The 25,210-nt window shown below is 35.8% G+C and overlaps 1 protein-coding gene across 1 annotated transcript in view; it reads right to left on the bottom strand.

The window, feature by feature from the left end:
- Nucleotides 1-25,210, bottom strand: part of LOC135964391 (ankyrin repeat domain-containing protein 30A-like) — a 139,822-nt gene that overhangs the window by 27,376 nt on the left and 87,236 nt on the right. The window contains exons 36-42 of the mRNA XM_065520014.2: nucleotides 16,818-16,896; nucleotides 16,437-16,495; nucleotides 14,181-14,271; nucleotides 11,963-11,991; nucleotides 11,792-11,864; nucleotides 8,629-8,690; nucleotides 5,596-5,698 (exon numbers count right to left, since the gene is read on the bottom strand). Of these exons, the coding sequence (XP_065376086.1) occupies nucleotides 5,596-5,698; nucleotides 8,629-8,690; nucleotides 11,792-11,864; nucleotides 11,963-11,991; nucleotides 14,181-14,271; nucleotides 16,437-16,495; nucleotides 16,818-16,896 (496 nt within the window). The remainder of the gene's footprint in view (nucleotides 1-5,595; nucleotides 5,699-8,628; nucleotides 8,691-11,791; nucleotides 11,865-11,962; nucleotides 11,992-14,180; nucleotides 14,272-16,436; nucleotides 16,496-16,817; nucleotides 16,897-25,210) is intronic.

Here is a 25,210-nt window from a genome sequence, read left to right on the forward strand (position 1 = left end):
ACCTGTCATTTATCCATCTGAATGTTTTTTCATCCCTTCATATAAGACGGCATATAAAACTCATAAAGAAAATAATGTATAAAAAACTTTCAGTATTGAAATATTTATTCAAAAACTTGATTACTAAATATTAATTAGTTATAACCATTTTTATTTTGAAATCAGAATATTTATTTAAAAATCAGTTTTAGTATTCAAGTAATAAATTTAGTTTTTGTTTCTAAAATTAGACTGATTTACCATGTTAGTCTCTAACAAATTTTTATTTTTTTATTTTTATTTTTTTTGAGATGGAGTCTCACTCTGTCACCCAGAGTGGAATGCAGTGGAGTGACCTCGGTTCACTGCAACCTCCGCCCCCTGGGTTCAAGCGATTCTCCTGCCTTAGCCTTTTGAGTAGCTGGGATTACAGGCGTGTGCTACCACACCCAGCTAATTTTTTTTTTTTTTTTTGTATTTTTAGTAGAGACGGGGTTTCACCATGTTGGCCAGGCTGGTCTCGAACTGCTGACCCCAAGTGATCGGCCCACCTCAGCTTCCCAAAGTGCTGGGATTACAGGCATGAGCCACCGGGCCCAGTCATCTAACAGATTATTATGGAGCAGCAATTTTACTAAAAAAGTCAATGGATTCATATTCAAATTTATCTCACTTAAATAAATAATATCAACAAAACATGTCTCTATGAATCCTGAAAGTAATAGAAAAGAGTAATGAGTCACTGTGGTAGACGCCAAATCTAGTAATCCCTGCTTCTTCCAATACTGTCCAGAGCACACATAATCTAACCTTCTGGAGTGCAGACATTCCAAATGCATCTGAAATGAGTTCACTCAAGTTTCCTTCTCAGAAACTTCAAAATTACCTACTTAGCTTCTCCTCCCCTCCCCCTTCATGCCTCACAATTGCTATTCTTTAGCAAAAATAATCTCCAGATCTGTAGTTTTGATTCTTTCCCTTCAACACTTTTAAAAATAAATTTTCCTACCACTTTCTTTCTCTTGTTCGGAAGTAATATTGGGCATCTATAAATTCTGTTGTTGTTTTTTAACCTCTTTCTTCGCTTCTGACTAAAAACATACTGAGAAACAAAATCAAAATAATGCTTGCCCTTGACTCTGTTATGTCTTGACATTCTATCCAATTGCTCTTCTTCCAAATTACTTCAATGAAAACTCTATACCTTTGCTACTCAGTGCATGGTCCAAGAACCACCAGCATCAGCATCACCTGAGAATTTATTAAAATTGCACAACCTCAAGTCTATTGAATCAGAATGTGCATTGTTAACAAGATCTGTAGCTCATTTATTAAAGTATGAAAACTTCTGGACCATACTGAAAAAATATATACATGTGTGGCTGCCCATATATGCTTATATTCACCAATAATAGATGAAACATAGCTTCGCACAGTCAGGTAATTCCATCCCTAATGTCTTCCACAAGCGAGTAAGTAAAGATGGAAATTTTTTTTTATTATTATTATACTTTAAGTTCTAGGGTACATGTGCACAACATGCAGATGTGTTACATATGTATACATGTGCCATGTTGGTGTGGTGCACCCATTAACTCATCATTTACATTATGTATTTTTATTAATGCTATCCCTCTCCGCTCCCTCCACCCCATGACAGGCCCTGTAGTGTGATGTTCCCCACCCTGTATCCAAGTGTTCTCATATTTCAATTCCCACTTATGGGTGAGAATATGCAGTGTTTGGTTTTCTGTCCTTGTGATAGTTTGCTCATAATGATGGTTTCCAGCTTCATCCATGTCCCTACAAAGGACATGAACTCATCCTTTTTATATGGTTGCATAGTATTCTATGATGTATATGTGCCACATTTTCTTAATTCAGTCTATCATTGATGGACATTTGGGTTGGTTCCAAGTCTTTGCTATTGTGAATAGTGCCCCAATAAACATACATGTGCATGTGTCTTTATAGTAGTAAGATTTATAATCCTTTGGATATATAACCAGTAATGGGATTGCTGGGTCAAATGGTATTTCTAGTCCTAGATCCTTGAGAAATCACCACACTGTTTTCCACAATGGTTGAACTAATTGACACTCCCACCAACAGTGTAAAAGTGTTCCTGTTTCTCCATATCCTCTCCAGCACCTGTTGTTTCCTGACTTTTTAATGATTACCATTCTAACTGGTGTGAGAAGGTATCTCACTGTGATTTTGATTTGCATTTCTCTGATGGCCAGTGATGATGAGCATTTTTCATGTGTCTGTTGGCTGCATAAATGTCTTCTTTTGAGAACTGTCTGTTCACATCTTTTGTCCACTTTTTGATGGGGTTGTTTGATTTTTTCTTGTAAACTTATTAAAGTTATTTGTAGATTCCAGATAGTAGCACTTTGTCAGATAGGTAGATTGCAAAAATTTTCTCCCATTCTGTATGTTTCCTGTTCACTCTGATGGAAGCTTCTTTTGCTGTGCAGAAGCTCTTTAATTAGATCACATTTGTCCATTTTGGCTTTTGTTGCCATTGCTTTTGGTGTTTTAGTCATGAAGTCTTTGCCCATGCCTCTGTCCTGAATGGTATTGCCTAGGTTTTCTTCTGGGGTTTTTATAGTTTTAGGTCTAACATTTAAGTCTTTAATCCATCTCAAAATAATTTTTGTATAAGGTGTAAGGAAGGGATGTAGTTTCAGCTTTCTACATATAGCTAGCCAGTTTTCCCAGAACAATTTATTAAACAGGGAATCCTTCCCCATTTCTTGTTTTTGTCTGGTTCATCAAAAATCAGATGGTTGTAGATTTGTGGTGTTATTTCTGAGAGCTCTGTTCCTTTCCCTTGGTCTATATCTCTGTTTTGGTACCAAGACCATGCTGTTTTGGTTACTATAGCCTTGTAGTATAGTTTGAAGTCAGGTAGCGTGATGCCTCCAGCTTTGTTCTTTTGGCTTAGGATTGTCTTGGCAATGAGGGCTCTTTTTTGGTTCCATATGAACTTTAAAGTACTTTTTTCCAATTCTGTGAAGAAAGTCATTGGTAGCTTGATGGGGATGGCATAGAATCTAAAATTTTCCTTGGGCAGTATGGTCATTTTCATGATATTGATTCTTCCTATCCATGAGCATGGAATGTTGTTCCATTTGTTTGTGTCCCCTTTTTTCTGTTGAGCAGTGGTTTGTAGTTCTCCTTGAAGAGGTCCTTCACATCCCTTGTAAGTTGGATTCCTAGGCATTTTATTCTCTTTGAAGCAATTGTGAATGGGAGTTCACTCATGATTTGACTCTCTGTTTGTCTGTTATCGGGTTTTTTGTATCTCTATCTCCTTCAGTTCTACTCTGTTCTTAGTTATTTCTTACCTTCTGCTACCTTTTGAATTTGTTTGCTCTTGCTTCTCTAGTTCATTAAATTGTGATGTTAGGGTGTCAATTTTAGGTCTTTCCTGCTTTCTCTTATGGGCATTTAGTGCTATAAATTTCCCTCTACACATTGCTTAAATGTGGCCCAGAGATTCTGATATGTTGTGTCTTTGTTCTCATTGGTTTCAAACAACATCTTTATTTCTGCCTACATTTTGTTATGTACCCAGTAGTCACTCAGGGGCAGGTTGTTCAGTTTCCACGTAGTTGTGTGATTTTGAGTGAGTTTCTTAATCCTGAGTTCTACTTTGATTGCACTGTGATCTGAGAGACAGTTTGTTGTGATTTCTGTTCTTGTATATTTGCTGAGGAGTGCTTTACTTCCAACTATATGGTCAATTTTGGAATAAGTGTGATGTGGTACTGAGAAGAATGTATATTCTGCTGATTTGGGGTGGAGAGTTCTGTAGATGTCTATTGGGTCTGCTTGGTGCAGAGCCGAGTTCAAGTCCTGGATATCCTTTTTAACCTTCTGTCTCGTTGATCTGTCTAATATTGACACCGGGGTGTTAAAGTCTCCCATCATTATTTTGTGGGAGTCTAAGTCTCTTTGTAGGTCTCTATTGACTTGCCTTATGAATCTGGGTGCTCCTGTATTGGGTGCATATATATTTAGGATAGTTAGGTCTTCTTGTTGAATTGATCCCTTTACCATTATGTAATGGCCTTCTTTGTCTCTTTTGATCTTCGTTGGTTTAAAGTCTGTTGTGTCAGAGACTAGGATTGCAATCCCTGCTTTCTTTTTGTTTTCCATTTGCTTGGTAGATCTTTCTGCATCCCTTTATTTTGAGCCTATGCGTATCTCTGCACATGAGATGTGTCTCCTGAATACATCACACTGATGGGTCTTGACTCTTTATCAATTTGCCAGTCTGTGTCTTTTAATTGGAGCATTTAAGGTTAATATTGTTATGTGTGAATTTGATCCTGTCATTATGATGTTAGCTGGTTATTTTGCTTGTTAGTTGATGCAGTTTCTTCCTAGCATCGAGGGTCTTTGTAATTTGGCATGTTTTTGCAGTGGCTGGTACCTGTTTTTCATTTCCATGTTTAGTGTGTCCTTCAGGAGCTCTTGTAAGGCAGGACTGGTGGTGACAAAACCTCTCAGCATTTGTTTGTTTGTAAAGGATTTTATTTCTCCTTCACTTATGAAGCTTAGTTTAGCTGGATATGAAATTTCGGGTTGAAAATTCTTTTCTTTAAGAATGTTGAATATTGGCCCCCACTCTCTTCTGGCTTGTAGAGTTTCTTCTGAGAGCTCTGCTGTTAGTCTAATGGGCTTCCCTTTGTGGGTAACCTGACCTTTCTCTCTAGCTACCTTTAACATTTTTTCCTTCTTTGCAATCTTGGTGGATCTGACAATTATGTGTCTTGGGGTTGCTCTTCTCGAGGAGTATCTTTGTGGTGTTCTCTGTATTTCCTCAATTTGAATGTTGGCCTGTCTTTCTAGGTTGGGGAAGTTCTCCTCGATAATATCCTGCAGAGTGTTTTCCAACTTGGTTCCATTCTCCCTGTCAATTTCAGGTACACCAATCAAACGTTGATTTGGTCTTTTCACATAGTCCCATATTTCTTGAGGCTTTGTTTGTTTCTTTTTACTCTTTTTTCTTTAAACTTCTCTTCTCACTTCATTTCATTCATTTGATCTTCAATCACGGATACCCTTTCTTCCACTTGATCGAATCAGCTACTGAAGCTTGTGCATGTATCACGTACTTCTTGTGCCATGGTTTTTAGCTTGGGTGGAACATTTTTGCTGTAATTCTTTTACTAGTTTTTGTACTGAAAGCTTACTATATATTCTTCCCACCTTTCTAACCATACTCTTCCTCTATCTAAAGAGTTATTTTATCTTATGAACCTCCATTGTATACACCTGCTTCTTTTTCCCTCATTTCCTCCCTGTACTTTCTGTCTTCCTCATTCTTTATTCCCTCTTTTACATCTTTCCTCTTATTTCCTGAGATATCTCAGGTTTTAGAATATCTGGAATGTAAAGTAATAATTCAGTTCCTTTTTCGGCACTCACTATATACTCTGTTGCTGACACCTGACAAGATATGTAACTTATTACCATTTTAATTCGCTTTTTTTATACTACACATTTAGTGCGTAATGTTCTGAGGCTATTACAGTATAACAGTCCTCAAATTTTTAGATAAACATACTGTCAAATGACTTCTAAATAAAAAGTGATTCTTACCCTTTAGTTTTCCATTTATATTCTTGACTTCTTCTTGATATGTAGCCTCAGGTAAACACGTGTAATTCTGTGCAGCACTTTCCGAAACACTCTGTTTGAAGTTCTATCAATAATGAATTGCAATTTTAAAATAATAAAAATAATAATAATGAGTGACATCAAGATTTCCTAACATATTTCAAAACATACTCAGTTTCCTACTTTAAAGGCAATTTGGTTTAAGAATAGAAACCTATTGAAAACCAAAACATTTATATAAAGGACTTCACATATGCTCTCCAAATCAAGCTTATTTTCATTTTCATTTAGCTATTGAAACAGTTACTAAGCATGAAAACCCAAAAATAAAAACATATCCACAGAAAAAGTATTTACTCATGTGCATATTTCAACAAGAAATTACATTCAAAATATCTAACTCTACTTTGTAGTCCTCAAGAAAAAAGAGAGGTCATTTAAAACAAAAGACAATCACCTGCTTCTTGCTATATAACATTGACAACATTAAACATTTAAAATATTCATAATTATAAATTTTTAGGGTTAAAATAAGACACTTTAAGGAAAGAAAACCTTCAGAGTATGAGATAGAATATTGTAAAATCTTCTTTATTTAGGTAGACAAGAATTTGAAATAATCAAAAATTTTTGAGAAATTTTTTGATAACAGAAGAAATGCATGAATAAATTTAAAAGAAGAAAAACATTCTATTAAGTTTAAATGAAAAGAAACCAATATCATATAAAATATGCAACTCAATCTCAATTAAAACATAATTTCAGAAAACTATAGCAAGTCCTTCATAAAAACATAACATTTATTCATAAAGCATTTATTATGTGCCAGGAACACATTTGCAAACTTTTTTACACCTTACAATAATGAAAATGATGATGATAATGTTTACCCCACTTTCCGCTTCCTAGTCTTTCCAGAATGTTAAGAGAAAAATTATAAAGAAATGTGATCTGCTTTTTTTCTGCTCCAAATGTCTTTCACCTAGACATTCTTTTTGTTTGTTTGTTTGTTTGTTTGTTTGTTTTTTTGGAGATTTCTCCTTTTTTTTTTTTCTTTTTTTTATTATACTTTAAGTTCTAGGGTACATGTGCACAATGTGCAGGTTTGTTACATATGTATACTTGTGCCATGTTGGTGTGCTGTACCCATCAACTCGTCAGCACCCATCAACTCATCATTTACATCAGGTACAACTCCCAATGCCATCCCTCCCCCCATTCCCTACCCCCTACCCATAATAGGCCCCAGTGTGTGATGTTCCCCTTCCAGAGTCCAAGTAATCTGATTGTTCAATTCCCACCTATGAGTGAGAACATGAGGTGTTTGGTTTTCTGTTCTTGCAATTGTTTGCTGAGAACGATGGTTTCCAGCTGCATCCATGTCCCTACAAAGGACATGAACTCATCCTTTTATATGGCTGCATAGTATTCCATGGTGTATATGTGCCACATTTTCTTAATCCAGTCTGTCACTGATGGACATTTGGGTTGATTCCAAGTCTTTGCTATTGTGAATAGTGCCGCAATAAACATACGTGTTCATGTGTCTTTATAGCAGCATGATTTATAATCCTTTGGGTATATACATGTCATCCTACCTCTCATGCTTGTTATGGGAGCTTGACTGACAGTCTCAAAGAAATCTCTGACTACAGAATTTGACTGCCACTCCCATTCCCATTCTAAGTGTAAACTTCTTCAATTTTATCTAACCTAACACTATCTGTCTTTATATAGAGATCACTTATATTTACTTATAAGTGTTGTTAACTTGCTTTTCTATTCCTACCACTTTGACATAAGTCCTCATCCTGTGTATTCAGGTCTCACTGCTTAGCACACTTATGCTATTTAGGAAGCACATTATTAATAGTCAAAGCATTTAAAATCTCATCAGAGAGGTCTAATTTGCTAAATTCTTCGCAAGTTTAGAAAATAGTATTAGTAGCCTGCTGATACTTAACATACCCATACACTAAACTAGAAATCCACATGTCTGTTGTATTCCCCCATTATTTTTCTGACAATACTGCCTTCATGTTTAGAAAAAGTACCCTTGATATTTATTAAGCCACTGAATACCACTGTCATCATTATCTTACATTTGTATACACATTTTTCAGTTTGCAAAATATTTTCACTTTTATTACAACATTGCTCAATTAAACATATCGAAGAGGTAGATATTAGCACTAATTCAATGAACAAGGCCACTGACATTTGAATACATTAAATAATTTTCTCCAAGGTTACATAACTAGTAAGTAACAGAACCAGAATACTGACTGGTTTTTTGACTTCTACTCATGATTGTTACTGCCATAAAGCAGCTACTTCTAACAACTAGTGGGGCCCTTTCCAGCTCTTTGCACAGCTGTGATCTCAGAATACAGATATTTATGTGGTTGAAAGCATGGCTGCCACAAAATAACTCAAATAGTTCTATTTGTGAAAATAATGTTCACTCTTTAAAACACTACTCAACCAAATTGTTTTTACTGTAGTTTCTCAGGTTTCCTATTTTTCTTGCTTTTCCTTTGCCCAAAATATTCCTTAAGATCTGCACTGTGCAATCCAAATATAGCAATACTTTCAAGCACCAGGCATTATCCTTTCAAGTTCCAAGATACACAAAACTATTTTACCTTTTTCTTCTGAATCCAGATATACCAGAGAATCATAAATTTGCTCACAGGTGGACCCCTGAACTGAAATTCTTCAGTTTTTAGACAACTGTAGATTCAGAACCCAAATAAATTCCTAGAATTCTAAGATGTATTTTCACACTATACTACACTACCTTCTTAAACTTAATCCTGAAAATACGTGAAATTGCACTATGAAGCAGTAATCTACTTAGCAAATAATAACTGCTTAGTATTTTCTGAAAAATATCAGAAATTACTGAAGGGCAATATGCAGAGGTAAAACAATAAAGTCAAAGTCTCTACTTTCAAGTTTCAACATCACTCAATATTTATATTAAATAATAATAAAAACAAAATTACACAATACCTTAGAACTCCAACGTGATTCTGCATATGTTTCTTTTCCTGATTTTAATGTCAACATATTATCTATCAAATATTAATCACAGATACATTAATGAGAATATTTACTATGATATATTTTAAAAGAGTATACAAATCTATTTTTTTCATGAATCTGTGGTGTTTCTTATTCAACATCTACATACTTTTTTCAGATTATTCCCACAACTTTTATGGTCAACCTAACAGAATTGCAAACTAAAATATTGTATTCATTAGAATAGAAAAAAATAGAAATTTGGCTAACTTGTATAAATTATTTCTTCAAAAAGGCACTAATGTGTTCTTCTTCCCAGAAACACAGTATGTCCTATGCTTGAAATTTAATGAGATAACTTTAATTATATGTTATCTTTTTTTCTATTTTTTAGCATTACTTAGTTTGATTGACTCAGCAATCTGTTATTCAAATGAAATTATCAATAAATAAGACTCTTGAGAAATATAAATTTTTTTATGTTAACAAACTTTATGTCTAACAATTTTAAGTTTCAACATGTATGACAGTATATTTTGTGTATGTGTAATAAATAAATAAGCTTAAAAAGCTTTTATTGCATATACATTAAATTTTAAAACTCCTTTAGTTATTTTGAGACAGTCTTTCCTTAATTCAATATCTTCAGAATCAACTTGTGATGCCTTAGAGAATATTAGAAATCTATATAAAAATAATTGCTTTAAGTAACCTAATTTTTCCCTAAAAAAGAATTAAATCAATGTCTACACATTAGTAAACTACTGTTTCCACATTTAATAGAATTAAATCACGATCTACACAAGATCCAAGGAGTACTGAGAGTCATGAGACACACACACACACACACATATATATCCAGTTTTCTTTATAAACAAAATTTTCAAATTTGAACTATTTAAGACAGGTTGAAGAAAAAAGCAAACATGCCTAACAAAAACTTTAAGGATGATTTCATCATTACGGGTCAACTGATTATTTGACATTCATGAACTAAAAGTCTGATTTTTAAAACTGGTCTTAAATTCTGATCAGAATATCCCTGGAGTTCAAGTTTCCTCCAGGGAATCCAAGAGGTCAAATCATACTTTTGCTGTTGACCATGATCATTTGCGTTTATTTAGAAGTGTATACTGGAATGTTTCAGAGACAAACTGTGTTGTAACACCATAGCTCTAATAATTTTTAACTCATAGTTCTAATTGCCATCGGAATATATATGATTATGCATGCTTATATCTTAAATACTATACTTTTAATTTTTAATATATTAAAAATAAAATATAAAGCCAACTTAAAAGGCTTATCAAAATCTGAATTTGTTTTTATTTTTATGTATTTTATCAGCATAAAACCGTTTAATTAATTGTGGTACAGTCATATAATAGAATATGAAAATCACGGAGCCATAAGACAGAAAACAAACAAAAAACAGAAATAATGTTCCGTTTTCTTTGTAAACAAATTTTTCAAATATTAACTCTTTAACATAGTTCAAAGAGAAAAGCAAACACGCACAACTGAAGCTTTAAATATCATTTTAATATTAAGGGTACATTTATAATTTGACATGCATGAACTATATATTTGGTTTTCAAATGTGCTTTTAAGTTGTGAGATGAGCATCCCTAAAGTTCAAATTTCACATAGAGAATCCAAAACTCAAATCATACTTTTGTTATCGACTATTTTCTTTTTTTTTTTTTCTTTTTTTTTTTTTTGAGACGGAGTCTCACGCTGTTGCCCAGGCTGGAGTGCAGTGGCGCGATCTCGGCTCACTGCAAGCTCTGCCTCCCGGGTTCCCGCCATTCTCCTGCCTCAGCCTCCTGAGTAGCTGGGACTATAGGCGCCCGCCACCGCGCCCGGCTAATTTTTTGTATTTTTTTTAGTAGAGACGGGGTTTCACTGCGGTCTCGATCTCCTGACCTTGTGATCCGCCCACCTCGGCCTCCCAAAGTGCCGGGATTACAGGCTTGAGCCACCGCGCCCAGCCGTTATCGACTATTTTCAATCTCATTTTTAGAAGTGTATACTGCACTGTTTCGGGGAAATAATGTGTTACAACAGCATAGCTGTAATGGTTCATAGGTCACACTTTTCATTTTTATTAAAATAGATGATTGTGCATGGTTATACTTGAAATTCTTTAATTTTAATTTCTAATATATCAAAAATCAGTAGATAAAACCAACTTAAATAAGACTGAAATTTGCATTTGCTTTTATTTTTTGCGTAAACAAACTTTAGTTCTGGTGCAGTTATATAACGGAATTTATATAAAGAATGCAATAAAAACAAAACCAGAGCTAGTTCCATCTATTATGGATGGATCTTACAATATAATGCTGATAAAATAAAGAATGTTACAGAAAATTACACACAATGTACAATTATTTACATATTAGAAGTTAAAAACAAATTCTACGTATTATCTATGACTGTGTACATATGTTGTATAATGTTTAAGCATGTATAGGAATAATTTTTTAAAAACTAGTTTAGACAATTGTTTACCTCTAAACAATGAAAAGACACTAAAGCCAAATGCTTCAGAATCACAGTTTTACAAATATAATTATAAAGAAATGATTACTTCTCCCATTTTTAAAAACTAGGGATACCACACACAAACACACATACACATGCACACAGGCACAAACATGCACACCACACACACACACACATACACACGCACAGAGTAAGCTAAATCAGAATAACTGATTTCCTTAGGATGCTTCAAATGACTACATCCACATGAGGTAACCAATGTTAAAACACAATTGGCATGTCAAAAAGTGAAGCTTTCTCTGCAGTAAAGGGTAGAATTTGAATCAAGTTTTGAACAGGAAAAATATTAGAGTTTAAAAATTCATCTTCTTGAATCTTTAAGTCATACAGACATTCCCAATACAAAACATTACAGTATCAGAACATAAAAATAGAAACACCTAAAATTAAAGCTAATTTTTAAAAAAACTAATTAAAATTCATGTTCTTGTAAATAATCAGTTTTTCAAACGTGGATACCACTATGGACATTATTAACTCAAATATTTCCATAATATTTGAAAAATAAACATTGGGGAGATGAGACTATTAATATGTCAACTATTGAAATATTCATTTTAATATAGTTGAACTGTAAAATTACCTGCTCTCAATGTTTGTTTATTCCTCCTTTCTAAAGCTTTATTTGGAACAGAGTTTTGCATTTCAACAGCAGGCTAAATGGGTTTAGAAGAAAAATGATTAATAACGAATGTATACTTCACAAAATACATAGTTAATAAATAATTCAAGATAAAATTATAAAACTCAATACCTCAAAGTCAGAAGGCTTTTCAGTACACTCTAAAGCAAAAGAGATTTGTTATCAGTCATAGGTAAATATAACAAAACCAACCACAAATGAACCCAGTGATAGTATCTAACTGAGTCCTCTTGCTCAGCTTTGAGAATGATTCCTTTAGGTTTAGGAGATTTTCTTTTGTTTGTTTCTTTAGGACACTCACATGACAGAAATACACTGAAGAAACTAGGAATCTACGGTTCATCAAACATGCACTTAAGATTTCAAAAGTGAGAATGTGTTTTGCATGCAAAATGTGTTGATATTAATATGTATATGCTGAGTGATGAAAGCATAAATGATCTTTGATCAGAGGAGCAAACCGTGACCCTGAAAAAATAAATGTCAAAGCTGAACATAGAATCCTACACCATATGTTTAATGAAATACATTAGAATAATTTATATCATTACATTCATCATGTTCTTTAATTTGTCCTACAATTGAGACGGTACACCGTTTTGATGAGAGTTCAGCTGAATGCAGAACTGACATCTCATCACTGAACGTGTTACAAATTGATCAGCTTGGATATTTACTTAGGGGATAATACTAAATAAAATATTCATTGTTTTCCATATCCATGTGGTGTAATCATATGCCTACATTTCTGTATCCTCTAGTTTATCCTCAGAAATTTTCTTGATTCACTCATGTAAAAAATATATACAAAATTCATTTAAAAGTTTGTGTAATGAGCTTTCAATATTGGCATGTTTATTCGAAAATTTATGGCAACATACTTATTACATACAAATAATATTTTATATTTTTAAATCAGGAAAATACTTATTTAAAAAAAAATTTAGAATTCAGGTAGTAAATTCAGTATTTTTTTGTTTCTAAAAATTAGTCTGCTTTATTAAGTGTCTAATGGATTTTTATAGAACAACAATGTTACCAAAACAATTTGCTTCATTAAAAATAAAGCCAATGCTCTTAGATTCAAATATTTCTCATTTGAATAGCTAATATCAACAAAATATATACCTTTTATGCTGATAGTAATAGAGAAAACTAAAAAGTCACCATAGTTTACTCCAATTCTAGTAATCCTCCACTTCCGGTAGTCTCTGGAGTACCCAAAATCTAATCTGGAGTGCAAATATTGTAAATGCATCTGAAGTGAATTCACTCAAATTTCCTATTCAGAAACTCCAAAGCTGCCTGGCTATCTTCTTTCTTGCCCCATTTCCTGCCTCACAATCCCTCTTCCTTAGCCAAAATAATGTCCACATCTGTGGTCTTCATTTTTCCCATTCAACATCTTTTAAAATCAATTTTCCCAACACTTTCTTTCTCTTTGATTAGGATTAGTATCTGACACCTGTAATTATTATTTCTTTACCTCTTTTTCCCCTCTGACCAGAAACAGATGCAGAAATAAAAGCAATATAATGCTTTTCCTTGACCCTGTTATGTCTTGATCTTCTATCCAATTGCTCTTCTTCCAGATTTTTCCAAAGGAAAGGCTATTCTCTTGCTACTTAAGAGTGAGGTCCAAGGACCACCAGCAACGGCATCACCTGAGAACTTATTTAAAATGCCAGAATCCCAAGTCTGCTGAATCACAATGTGCACTGTTAAAAAGGTATTCAGCTGATTTTATAAAGTGTGAAAACTTCTGGTCTATACTGAGTGTATATGACAAATTGTATACACGCATGGCTGTGCCAATATGCTTATATTCACCTATTGCAGATAAAACACAACTTTCTATGGTCAGTTGCTTCCATCCCTAATGCCTTCCCACCAGTGAGAAAGACAGGAGTGACAACATGTTTGCTGTAATTCCCTGGCAACTTTTGGTAATGGAAGGTCACTTTTTATTCTTCCCAGCTTTCTAATCATGCTCTATCTTTCTCTAAAGAATTATTTTATTTTACCATTCTCCATTATATAAACCTGCTTCTTGTTCCCTCATGTACTCCCTGTCTTCCTTGGTCTTCATTCCCTCTTTTACTCCTTTCTTCAGGTATATTGAATTTAAACTAATAATTCAGCTCTTTTTTTGGCACTCTCAATATAATCTGTTGCTAACACCTGAGAAGACATGTAACTTTCACTCCTTTTGTCCTTCCATGCTACGCGTTTAAAACATAATTTTCTTTGGCTGTCAGAGTATATCAGTCCTCATGCTTTTAGACAAATAATTGGTCAAATGATGTTTTAAATAAAAAATGGTTCTTACCTTCTATTTTGCCATTTATTGTCTTTATTTCTTTTTGATATGTAGCCTCAGTTAAACACACATAATTCTGTGTGTCACTCACAGAGATAATCTGTTAAAGATAATATTAATAAATAATTTCTTTTTTTTACTATTTTTTTTGTTTTGTTTTTTCTGAGACAAAGCGTCACAGGGTTGCCCAGTGGTATGATCTAGGCTCACTGCAACTTCCGGCTCCCAAGACCAAGTGATTCTTCTGCCTCACCGTCATGAATAGCTGGGATGACAGGCATTAGCCACCACACCTGGCTAAATTTTTATATTTTTAATAGAGACAGGATTTCACCATGTTGGCTAGGCTGGTCTCAAACACCTGACTTTAAGTGATCCACCCACCTTGCCCTACCAAAATACTGGGATTACAGGTGTGAGACACCATAGCCTGCCTCAATAAATAATTTCAATTTAAAAATAATAATAACAAGCATCATATTTTTCATTTAAAATCTTTTTTAAAACAAAATTTTTTACTCTAAAGGTAATTAGATTTAAGGCTGTTCACATATGGAAAACCAAAACATTCAAGAGAAAACCTCAAATACGCTCTGTATATCATGCTTATCTTTTATCTTCATGTGACTACTGACTGGGTTACTGAGCAAAGAAAATAAATCATATTCCCAAAAAAATTCAATCGTGTGCATATTTCAAAAGGAATTAAATTCAAAGTATCTGCCTTACACTGTAGTCCTTGCAAAAAATAACAGGGCATTTCAAACAAAATACAACACAATTACACATTTGACATATGCATTATTACAGATTTTTTTGTTAAAAATTATGCACGGCATGAAGAGAATTTTCAGAGTATGTCATGCAGAGTAGGAATAGAATTCTGTAAAAGCTGTTTCACTTAGGAAAACAAAGACTTAAGATAATAAGAATAAATTTTACAAGTTTTTTGCTGATAAAGAACTGCTTGAATAAAAGATTCATAAGGAAAATATATTTTTGTTATTTTTAAATGAAAGCAAACAATCATTAAAGTGTGCAATTCATTCTTAAGACATAACTTCAAAAAAGTAGAGCAAGCCTTCATAAAAAGAGAAAAATAAAAGCATGCATTCATGAAACCTCTAACATGTGCCAGACACGTATTTGCAGATTTTTCTTCACCTTAGAATAATGAGGATGATGATGATGGTGGTGGTTACCCCACTTTCTACTTCCTAGTCGTTCTAGGTTGTTAAGAACAAAATGATGAACAAATATGTTCCACTGTTCTCTCTGTTCCGAATGTTTTGCTCCTAAACTTTCATATGGCCTAGTCTTCATCTTTGAGATGGAGATTAAATGGCAGTCTCAGACAGATCTACTCTGACCATAGAATTCCACTGCCACTCCCATACCCGTGCTAATTATAAAGTTCTTCAATTTTCTCTAACCAAACATTCTCTGTTTTGTTTTTAAGAAAAATTTATAATGACTTATAAGTGTTTTTTTGTTGTTGTTTTTGTTTTTTTTTGTTTTGTTTTGTTTTGTTTTTGAGATGGAGTCTTTCAAGTCCCAGGCATTATCGTTTTAAGTTCCAAGTTGAGCAAGACTAAGACTACACTTTAAACTCTTTGTCTCTGAATCCAATTAGAGCCTTTGTACATCTAGATATACCCAGAATTATGTATTTGCCCATAAATGAACACAGAGAAATTATTTAGTTTTTAGACAAACTCAACTTCAGAACTCAAATAGATTCCTAGTGCCTTCTAAGTCTTATTTTCTTTTGCACTATTCTACATTGGCTTCAAAATTAATCCTGCAAATTAGCAGAATTGCACTATGCAGCTATTATCTACTTGGCACATGATTATAAAGTATGTTCTGATAAATGTCAGAAAATAAATGCTTTCTCTCTCTCTTTTTTTTTTTTTTGCTTTTCTTTGAGATGGATTCTCACTCTGTCACCCAGGCTGGAGTGCAGTGGTGCAATCTTGGCTCACTTCAAGCTCCACCTGCTGAGTTCACACCATTCTCCTGCCTCAGCCTCCCGAGTAGCTGAGACTACAGGCACGCACCACCAAACCCGGCTAATTTTTTTATGTTTTTAGTAGAGACAGTTTCACCATGTTAGCCAGGATGGTCTCAATCTCCTGACCTCATGATCACCCACCTTACGGACACATGCAGAGGTAAGAGTATAAAGTCAAATCATCTTTTTATGTTTTAAGATTACTCATTACTTAAGTTTTAAAAAAGCAACAACAACAACAATACACATACCTCAGAATCTGAAGATTCTGTATATTCTTTTTGTCTTGATTCTGATGTGGGTATCTTATCTACAAAATGTTATTCACAGACACATATATGAGAACATTTATTACTGTAAATTGTAATACCATATACAAATCTATTGCCATTTATGAGTATTTCAAAAACAAAACTAACAGCAAAAATAGAATTTCAGAATTGAAGCAGGTTCAGTAAAAAGAATTGATAGCATGAAGAAAGATATCAGAAAATATTTTTTTAAATAGCCATTGTATTTTGGTCTATAAAATTCTTTTGTAAATAATAGCACTTAAGCATAGAAAGATTTTCAGAGATATTCACTAATGTACCACTTCTATTATTTTGGTATAAAAATAAAATTGTCATTACTTGTTTGATCTTCTGGAGCTTGTTCAATAATGCCAATATCATTTTCTTGTTGTCCAGTTACTGTCTTTGTTGCTTCCTCCTATTACAAACAATAAACAAAAGCAACAACAACAAAAAAAAACTTCAGGAAAAAAATGTGTTTATTCACTCACACAATTTATCAGTAAGACAAAAGAGAACAACAAGAAAAAACATACACTATATCTATCAAATCATAGGCACAATCCTGGGAGAAGCAGAAAATATACATGGAAGACAGGTTCTGGCCTATATTCAAGAAATGGTAGAGATATGTGAAAACAAAAAAAGAACAGAAAAGTATAATTCACCAGTTCTACAATTTAAGTCAATAAAATGCATAAAAGTACAAAGGAGAGAACAATGAGTTTTACCTGAAAAGCAGAGAAAATGCCGCCATACTGGGGCCGTATTTGGAAGGACAGGCAAAGTGCAGAGTCAGGATACAAAGACTCTAGGTACAACAGCATGTGCAAAATAATAAGGCATGAAACAACGTGGCAACTGAGGGATGCCAAAGTGATGTGGTAAAACTGGAACACAGTCAGAGCAAATGAGTTGAAGAGACAAAAAATGGGACCAAACCATGTAAGATATGTGTCACGCTAGAATGTGAACTTAACCCTTCAGGTAATGGGTATCCGCTCAATATGCAGATGAGTTACATCATTACAAATATATTTTAGAAAGGTGACCCTTCCAGTGATGTAAAGATAGATGAACATGGGGAGATGGGGCAAAACTAGAAAGGAGTACTTCAAAATTATAGGTAGATGGTTAATTATGGTAATAAGATACGGAAAATTATAAGAAGGTAGATAATACAAATTTTGGTGTGTGACTGGCTTGGTGACCTGGAGGAGGGTTGAAGTGCAGGATGTGGGGGACAGTTGAAATGCAGGTTGAAGTGTTTGAGCAGTTCATGGCTACTTCCTAGATGTTATTTACTAGGATGGGGAAACCAGATGACTGAGTAGATTACAAAGAGTCAGAAAAGAGGCGGGAAAAGAATAAAAAAAAAAGATGCTTTCAGTTTGAGACCTCTAAGATTTGAGGCATCTAAGGGGCTTGGAAGAAAGATCTGGATAAATACATTTGGAGTATGAGTAGATGACCTACATGAGGAAAATTACATAGTGATAAGAAAATAAATATTTATAAGATAGACTAAATGGGTAGAATTAAGCAACACAAATCTATTCAGACTGTTGAAATTTTGGAAATGAAATTAAAGGAGAGAGAAAAACGTGGGATTAAGTTTCTAAGTTACATATTTCCAAATTTGTTCCAAGAATATAATTTTATTGATATAGGTAAATATTTCTGAAATATTATTGCAATAGGCATCTTTGAATTGAATGAAAACATTTAAATCTACAACAACAAGATCCTGAAAACCACTTTTATAAAAACCTTGAAATTTTTAATTGTGCAAGAGAAATGCTTACCTATAGAATTATGAGGCATTTTTAAGTACTACTATAAAGTGAGATAGAAATGTGAAACCCCGCTTTAAAATTCACATGCTTTTCTTATGTTCCTGTAAACAATATAATACTAACTCGAATTGCCTATTTACACCATATAGGATGACAGTTTAAAATTGGAGAAAAGATCTCACATAAAGAAAATTAAGCAATAATTATTCGAGTTGAATATTTAATAGTTTATATATATATCTATGATTGTCAAGCAGGATTCAGTATTCACAGGTGAAGAAAGAAACTAAAAACTTCAAGTCAACAGGATTCCTGAGTTTTAGAAACAAACAAATATATGTGCAAGGTTTAATAATTATGAAGACTGAAGTTAATAAGGCTTCCTGGAAATAATATAAAATATCTCCAATGTAAGAGATATATTTAAAAGTAAAAAGTGGGGGGGCAGAGCAAGATGGCTGAATTGGAAGAGCTCCAGTCTCTAGCTCCCAGTGCCAGTGACACAGAAGACAGGTGATTTCTGCATTTTCAACTGAGGTACTGGGTTCATCTTACTAGGGACTGCCAGACAATCAGTGCTAGTCAGCTGCTGCAGCCCAACCAGCGAGAGCTGAAGCAGGACAAGGCATCGCCTCAACTAGGAAGCGCAAGGGGGAAGGGAATCCATTTTCCTAGCCAGGGGAACTGAGACACACAACACCTGGAAAATCGGGTAACTCCCACCCCAATACTGCGCTTTACCAAGGGTCTTAGAAAACGGGCACACCAGGAGACTATATCCCACTCCTGGCCGAGAGGTTCCACGCCCACGGAGCCTCCCTCATTGCTAGCACAGCAGTCTGCAATCTAACTGCAAGGCAGCAGCCAGGCTGGGGGAGGGGCGTCCGCCATTGCTGAGGCTTAAGTAGGCAAACAAAGCCGCTGGGAAGCTCAAACTGAGTGGAACTCACAGCAGCTCAAAGAAGCCTGCCTGTCTCTGTAGACTCCACCTCTGGGGACAGGACACAGCTAAACAACAAGAACAAAAGCAGCAGAAACCTCTGCAGACCCAAACGACTCTGTCTGACAGCTTTGAAGAGAGCAGTGGATCTCCCAACGTGGAGGTTGAGAACTGAGAATGGACAGACTGCCTGCTCAAGTGGGTCCCTGACCCCTGAGTAGTCTAACTGGGAGACATGCCCACTAGGGGCAGACCAACACCCCACACCTCACAGGGTGGAGTACACCCCAGAGAGGAAGCTTCCAAAGCAAGAATCAGACAGGTACACTCACTGTTCAGCAATATTCTATCTTCTGCAGCCTCTGCTGCTGATACCCAGGCAAACAGGGTCTGGAGTGGACCTCAAGCAATCTCCAACAGACCTACAGCTGAGAGTCCTGACTGTTAGAAGGAAAACTAAGAAACAGGAAGGACACCCACACCAAAACCCCATCAGTACGTCAACATCATCAAAGACCAGAGGCAGATGAAACCACAAAGATGGGGAAAAAGCAGGGCAGAAAAGCTGGAAATTCAAAAAATAAGAGCACATCTCCCCCTGCAAAGGAACGCAGCTCATCGCCAGCAATGGATCAAAGCTGGATGGAGAATGACTTTGATGAGATGAGAGAAGAAGGCTCCAGTCCATCAAACTTCTCAGAGCTAAAGGAGGAATTACGTACCCAGCGCAAAGAAACTAAAAATCTTGAAAAAAGAGTGGAAGAATTGATAACTAGAATAATTAATGCAGAGAAGGCCATAAACGAATGGACAGAGATGAAAACCATGACACGAGAAATACGTGACAAATGCACAAGCTTCAGTAACCGACTCGATCAACTGGAAGAAAGAGTATCAGCAATTGAGGATCAAATGAATGAAATGAAGCGAGAAGAGAAATCTAAAGAAAAAAGAAGAAAAAGAAATGAACAAAGCCTGCAAGAAGTATGGGATTATGTAAAAAAACCAAATCTACGTCTGATTGGGGTGCCTGAAAGTGAGGGGGAAAATGGAACCAAGTTGGAAAACACTCTTCAGAATATCATCCAGGAGAACTTCCCCAACCTAGTAGCGCAGGCGAACATTCAAATTCAGGAAATACAGAGAATGCCACAAAGATACTCCTCGAGAAGAGCAACTCCAAGACACATAATTGCCAGATTCACCAAAGTTGAAATGAAGGAAAAAATCTTAAGGGCATCCAGAGAGAAAGGTCCGGTTACCCACAAAGGGAAGCCCATCAGACTTACAGCAGATCTCTCGGCAGAAACTCTCCAAGACAGAAGAGAGTGGGGGCCAATATTCAACATTCTTAAGAAAAGAATTTTAAACCCACAATTGCATATCCAGCCAAACTAAGTTTCATAAGTGAAGGAAAAACAAAATCCTTTACAGATAAGCAAATGCTTAGAGATTTTGACACCACCAGTCCTGCCTTACAAGAGACCCTGAAGGAAGCACTAAACATGGAAAGGAACAACCGGTACCAGCCATTGCAAAAACATGCCAAAATGTAAAGACAATCGAGGCTAGGAAGAAACTGCATCAACTAATGAGCAAAATAACCAGTTAATATCATAATGGCAGGATCAAGTTCACACATAACAATATTAACCTTAAATGTAAATGGACTAAATATTCCAATTAAAAGACACAGACTGGCAAACTGGATAAAGAGGCAAGACCCATCAGTTTGCTGTATTCAGGAGACCCATCTCACATGCAGAGACATACATAGGCTCAAAATAAAGGGATGGAGGAACATCTACCAAGCAAATGGAGAACAAAAAAAGAGCAGGGGTTGCAATACTAGTCTCTGATAAAACAGACTTCAAACCATCAAAGATCAAAAGAGACAAAGAAGGCCATTACATAATGGTAAAGGGATCAATTCAACAGGAAGAGCTAACTCTCCTAAATATATATCACCCAATACAGGAGCACCCAGATTCATAAAGCAAGTCCTCAGAGACTTACCAAGAGACTTAGACTCCCATACAATAATAATGGGAGACTTCAACACCCCACTGTCAACATTAGACAGATCAATGAGACAGAAAGTTAACAAGGATATCCAGGAATTGAACTCATCTCTGCAGGAAACAGACCTAATACACATCTACAGAACTCTCCACCCCAAATCAACAGAATATACATTCTTCTCAGCACCATATCACACTTATTCCAAAATAGACCACATAATTGGAAGTAAAGCACTCCTCAGCAAATGTACAAGAACAGAAATTATAACAAACTGTCTCTCAGACCACAGTGCAATCAAACCACAACTCAGGACTAAGAAACTCAATCAAAACCACTCAACTACATGGAAACTGAATAACCTGCTCCTGAAGACTACTGGGTACATAACAAAATGAAGGCAGAAATATAGATGTTATTTGAAACCAATGAGAAAAAAGATACAACATACCAGAATCTCTGGGACACATTTAAAGCAGTGTGTAGAGGGAAATTTATAGCACTAAATGCCCACAAGAGAAAGCTGGAAAGATCTAAAATTGACACTCTAACATCGCAATGAAAAGAACTAGAGAGGCAAGAGCAAACACATTCAAAAGCTAGCAGGAGGCAAGAAATAACTAAGATTAGAGCAGAACTGAAGGAGATAGAGACACAAAAAACCCTCCAAAAAACAATGAATCCAGGAGTTGGTATTTTGAAAAGATCAACAAAATTGATAGACCACTAGCAAGACTAATAAAGAAGAAAGGAGAGCAGAATCAACTAGATGCAATAAAATATGATAAAGGAGATATCACCACTGACCCCACAGAAATACAAACTACCATCAGAGAATACTATAAACACCTCTATGCAAATTAACAGGAAAATCTAGAAGAAATGGATAATTTCCTGGACACTTACACTCTCCCAAGACTAAATAAGGAAGAAGCTGAATCCCTGAATAGACCAATAGCAGGCTCTAAAATTGAGGCAATAATTAATAGTCTACCAACCAAAGTCCAGAACCAGATGGATTCACAGCTGAATTCTATCAGAGGTACAAGGAGGAGCTGGTACCATTCCTTCTGAAACTATTCCAATCAATAGAAAAAGAAGGAATCCACCCTAACTCATTTTATGAGGCCAACATCATCCTGATACCAAAGCCTGGCAGAGACACAACAAAAAAAGAGAATTTTAGACCAATATCCCTGATGAACATCGATGCAAAAATCCTCAATAAAATACTGGCAAACCGGATGCAGCTGCACATCAAAAAGCTTATCCACCATGTTCAAGTGGGCTTCATCCCTGTGATGCAAGGCTGGTTCAACATACACAAATCGGCCGGGCGCGGTGGCTCAAGCCTGTAATCCCAGCACTTTGGGAGGCCGAGGCGGGTGGATCACGAGGTCAGGAGATCAAGACCATCCTGGCTAACATGGTGAAACCCCGTCTCTACTAAAAATACAAAAAACTAGCCGGGCGTGGTGGCGGGCGCCTGTAGTCCCAGCTACTCAGAGGCTGAGGCAGGAGAATGGCGTGAACCTGGGAGGCGGAGCTTGCAGTGAGCCGAGATCGCGCCACTGCACTCCAGCCTGGGTGACACAGCGCGAGACTCCGTCTCAAAAAAAAAAAAAAAAAAAAAAAAAAAAAAAAAAAACATACACAAATCAATAAACGTAATCCAACATATAAACAGAACCAAAGACAAAAACCACATGATTGTCTCAATTGATGCAGAAAAGGCCTTTGACAAAATTCAACAGCCCTGCATGCTAAAAACGCTCAATAAGTTCGGAATTGATGGAACGTATCTCAAAATAATAAGAGCTATTTATGACGAACCCACAGCCAATATCATACTGAATGGGCAAAAACTGGAAAAATTCCCTTTGAAAACTGGCACAAGACAGGGATGCCTTCTCTCACCACTTCTATTCAACATAGTGTTGGAAGTTCTGCCTAGGGCAATCAGGCAAGAGAAAGAAATCAAGGGTATTCAGTTAGGAAAAGAAGAAGTCAAATTGTCCCTGTTTGAAGATGACATGATTGTATATTTAGAAAACCCCATTGTCTCAGCCCAAAATCTACTTAAACTGATAAGCAACTTCAGCAAAGTCTCAGGATACAAAATTAATGTGCAAAAATCACAAGCATTCTATATACCAGTAACAGACAGCCAAATCATGAATGAACTTCCATTCACAATTGCTTCAAAGAGAATAAAATACCTAGGAATCCCACTTACAAGGGATGTAAAGGACCTCTTCAAGGAGAACTACAAAACACTGCTCAGTGAAATAAAAGAGGACACAAACAAATGGAAGAACATATCATGCTCATGGATAGGAAGAATCAATATCGTGAAAATGGCCATACTGCCCAAGGTTTTTTATAGATTCAATGCCATCCCCATCAAGTTACCAATGAGTTTCTTCACAGAATTGGAAAAAACCACTTTAAACTTCATATGGAACCAAAAAAGAGCCCGTATTGCCAAGACAATCCGAAGTCAAAAGAACAAAGCTGGAGGCATCACGCTACCTGACTTCAAACTATACTACAAGGCTACAGTAACCAAAACAGTATGGTACTGGTACCAAAACAGAGATATAGACCGATGGAACAGAACAGAGTCCTCAGAAATAATACTACACATCTACAGCCATCTGATCTTTGACAAACCTGAGAGAAACAAGAAATGGGGAAAGGATTCCCTATTTAATAAATGGTGCTGGGAAAATTGGCTAGCCATAAGTAGAAAGCTGAAACTGGATCCTTTCCTTACTCCTTATACGAAAATTAATTCAAGATGGATTAGAGACTTAAATGTTAGACCTAATACCATAAAAACCCTAGAAGAAAACCTAGGTAATACCATTCAGGACATAGCCATGGGCAAATACTTCATGTCTAAAACACCAAAAGCAATGGCAGCAAAAGCCAAAATTGACAAATAGGATCTCATTAAACTAAAGAGCTTCTGCACAGCAAAAGAAACTACCATCAGAGTGAACAGGCATCCTACAGAAGGGGAGAAAATTTTTGCAATCTACTCACCTGACAAAGGACTAATATCCAGAACCTACAAAGAACTCAAACAAATTTACAAGAAAAAAACAAACAACCCCATCAAAAAGTGGGCAAAGGATATGAACAGACGTTTCTCAAAAGAAGACACTCATACAGCCAACAGACACATGAAAAAATGCTCATCATCACTGGCCATCAGAGAAATGCAAATCAAAACCACAATGAGATACCATCTCACACCAGTTAGAATCGCAATCATTAAAAAGTCAGGAAACAGCAGGTGCTGGAGAGGATGTGGAGAAATAGGAACACTTTTACACTATTTTTGGGATTGTAAACTAGTTCAACCATTATGGAAAACAGTATGGCGATTCCTCAAGGACCTAGAACTAGAAGTACCATATGACCCAGCCATCCCGTTACTGGGTATATACCCAAAGGATTATAAATCATGCTGCTATAAAGACACATGCACACGTATGTTTATTGTGGCACTATTCACAACAGCAAAGACTTGGAATCAACCCAAATGTCCATCAGTGACAGGCTGGATTAAGAAAATGTGGCACATACACACCATGGAATACTATGCAGCCATAAAACAGGATGAGTTTGTGTCCTTTGTAGGGACATGGATGCAGCTGAAAACCATCATTCTCAGCAAACTATCGCAAGAACAGAAAACCAAACACCGCATGTTCTCACTCATAGGTGGGAACTGAACAATGAGATCAGTTGGACTCGGGAAGGGGAACATCACACACCAGGGCCTATCACGGGGAGGGGGGAGGGGGAGGGATTGCATTGGGAGTTATACCTGATGTAAATGACGAGTTGATGTGTGCTGATGAGTTGATGGGTGCAGCACACCAACATGGCACATGTATACATATGTAACTAACCTGCACGTTATGCACATGTACCCTAGAACTTAAAGTATAATAATAATAAAAAAT

The sequence above is a fragment of the Macaca fascicularis genome, chromosome 9 (assembly GCF_037993035.2).
Source record: "Macaca fascicularis isolate 582-1 chromosome 9, T2T-MFA8v1.1".
Lineage (NCBI taxonomy): Eukaryota > Metazoa > Chordata > Mammalia > Primates > Cercopithecidae > Macaca > Macaca fascicularis.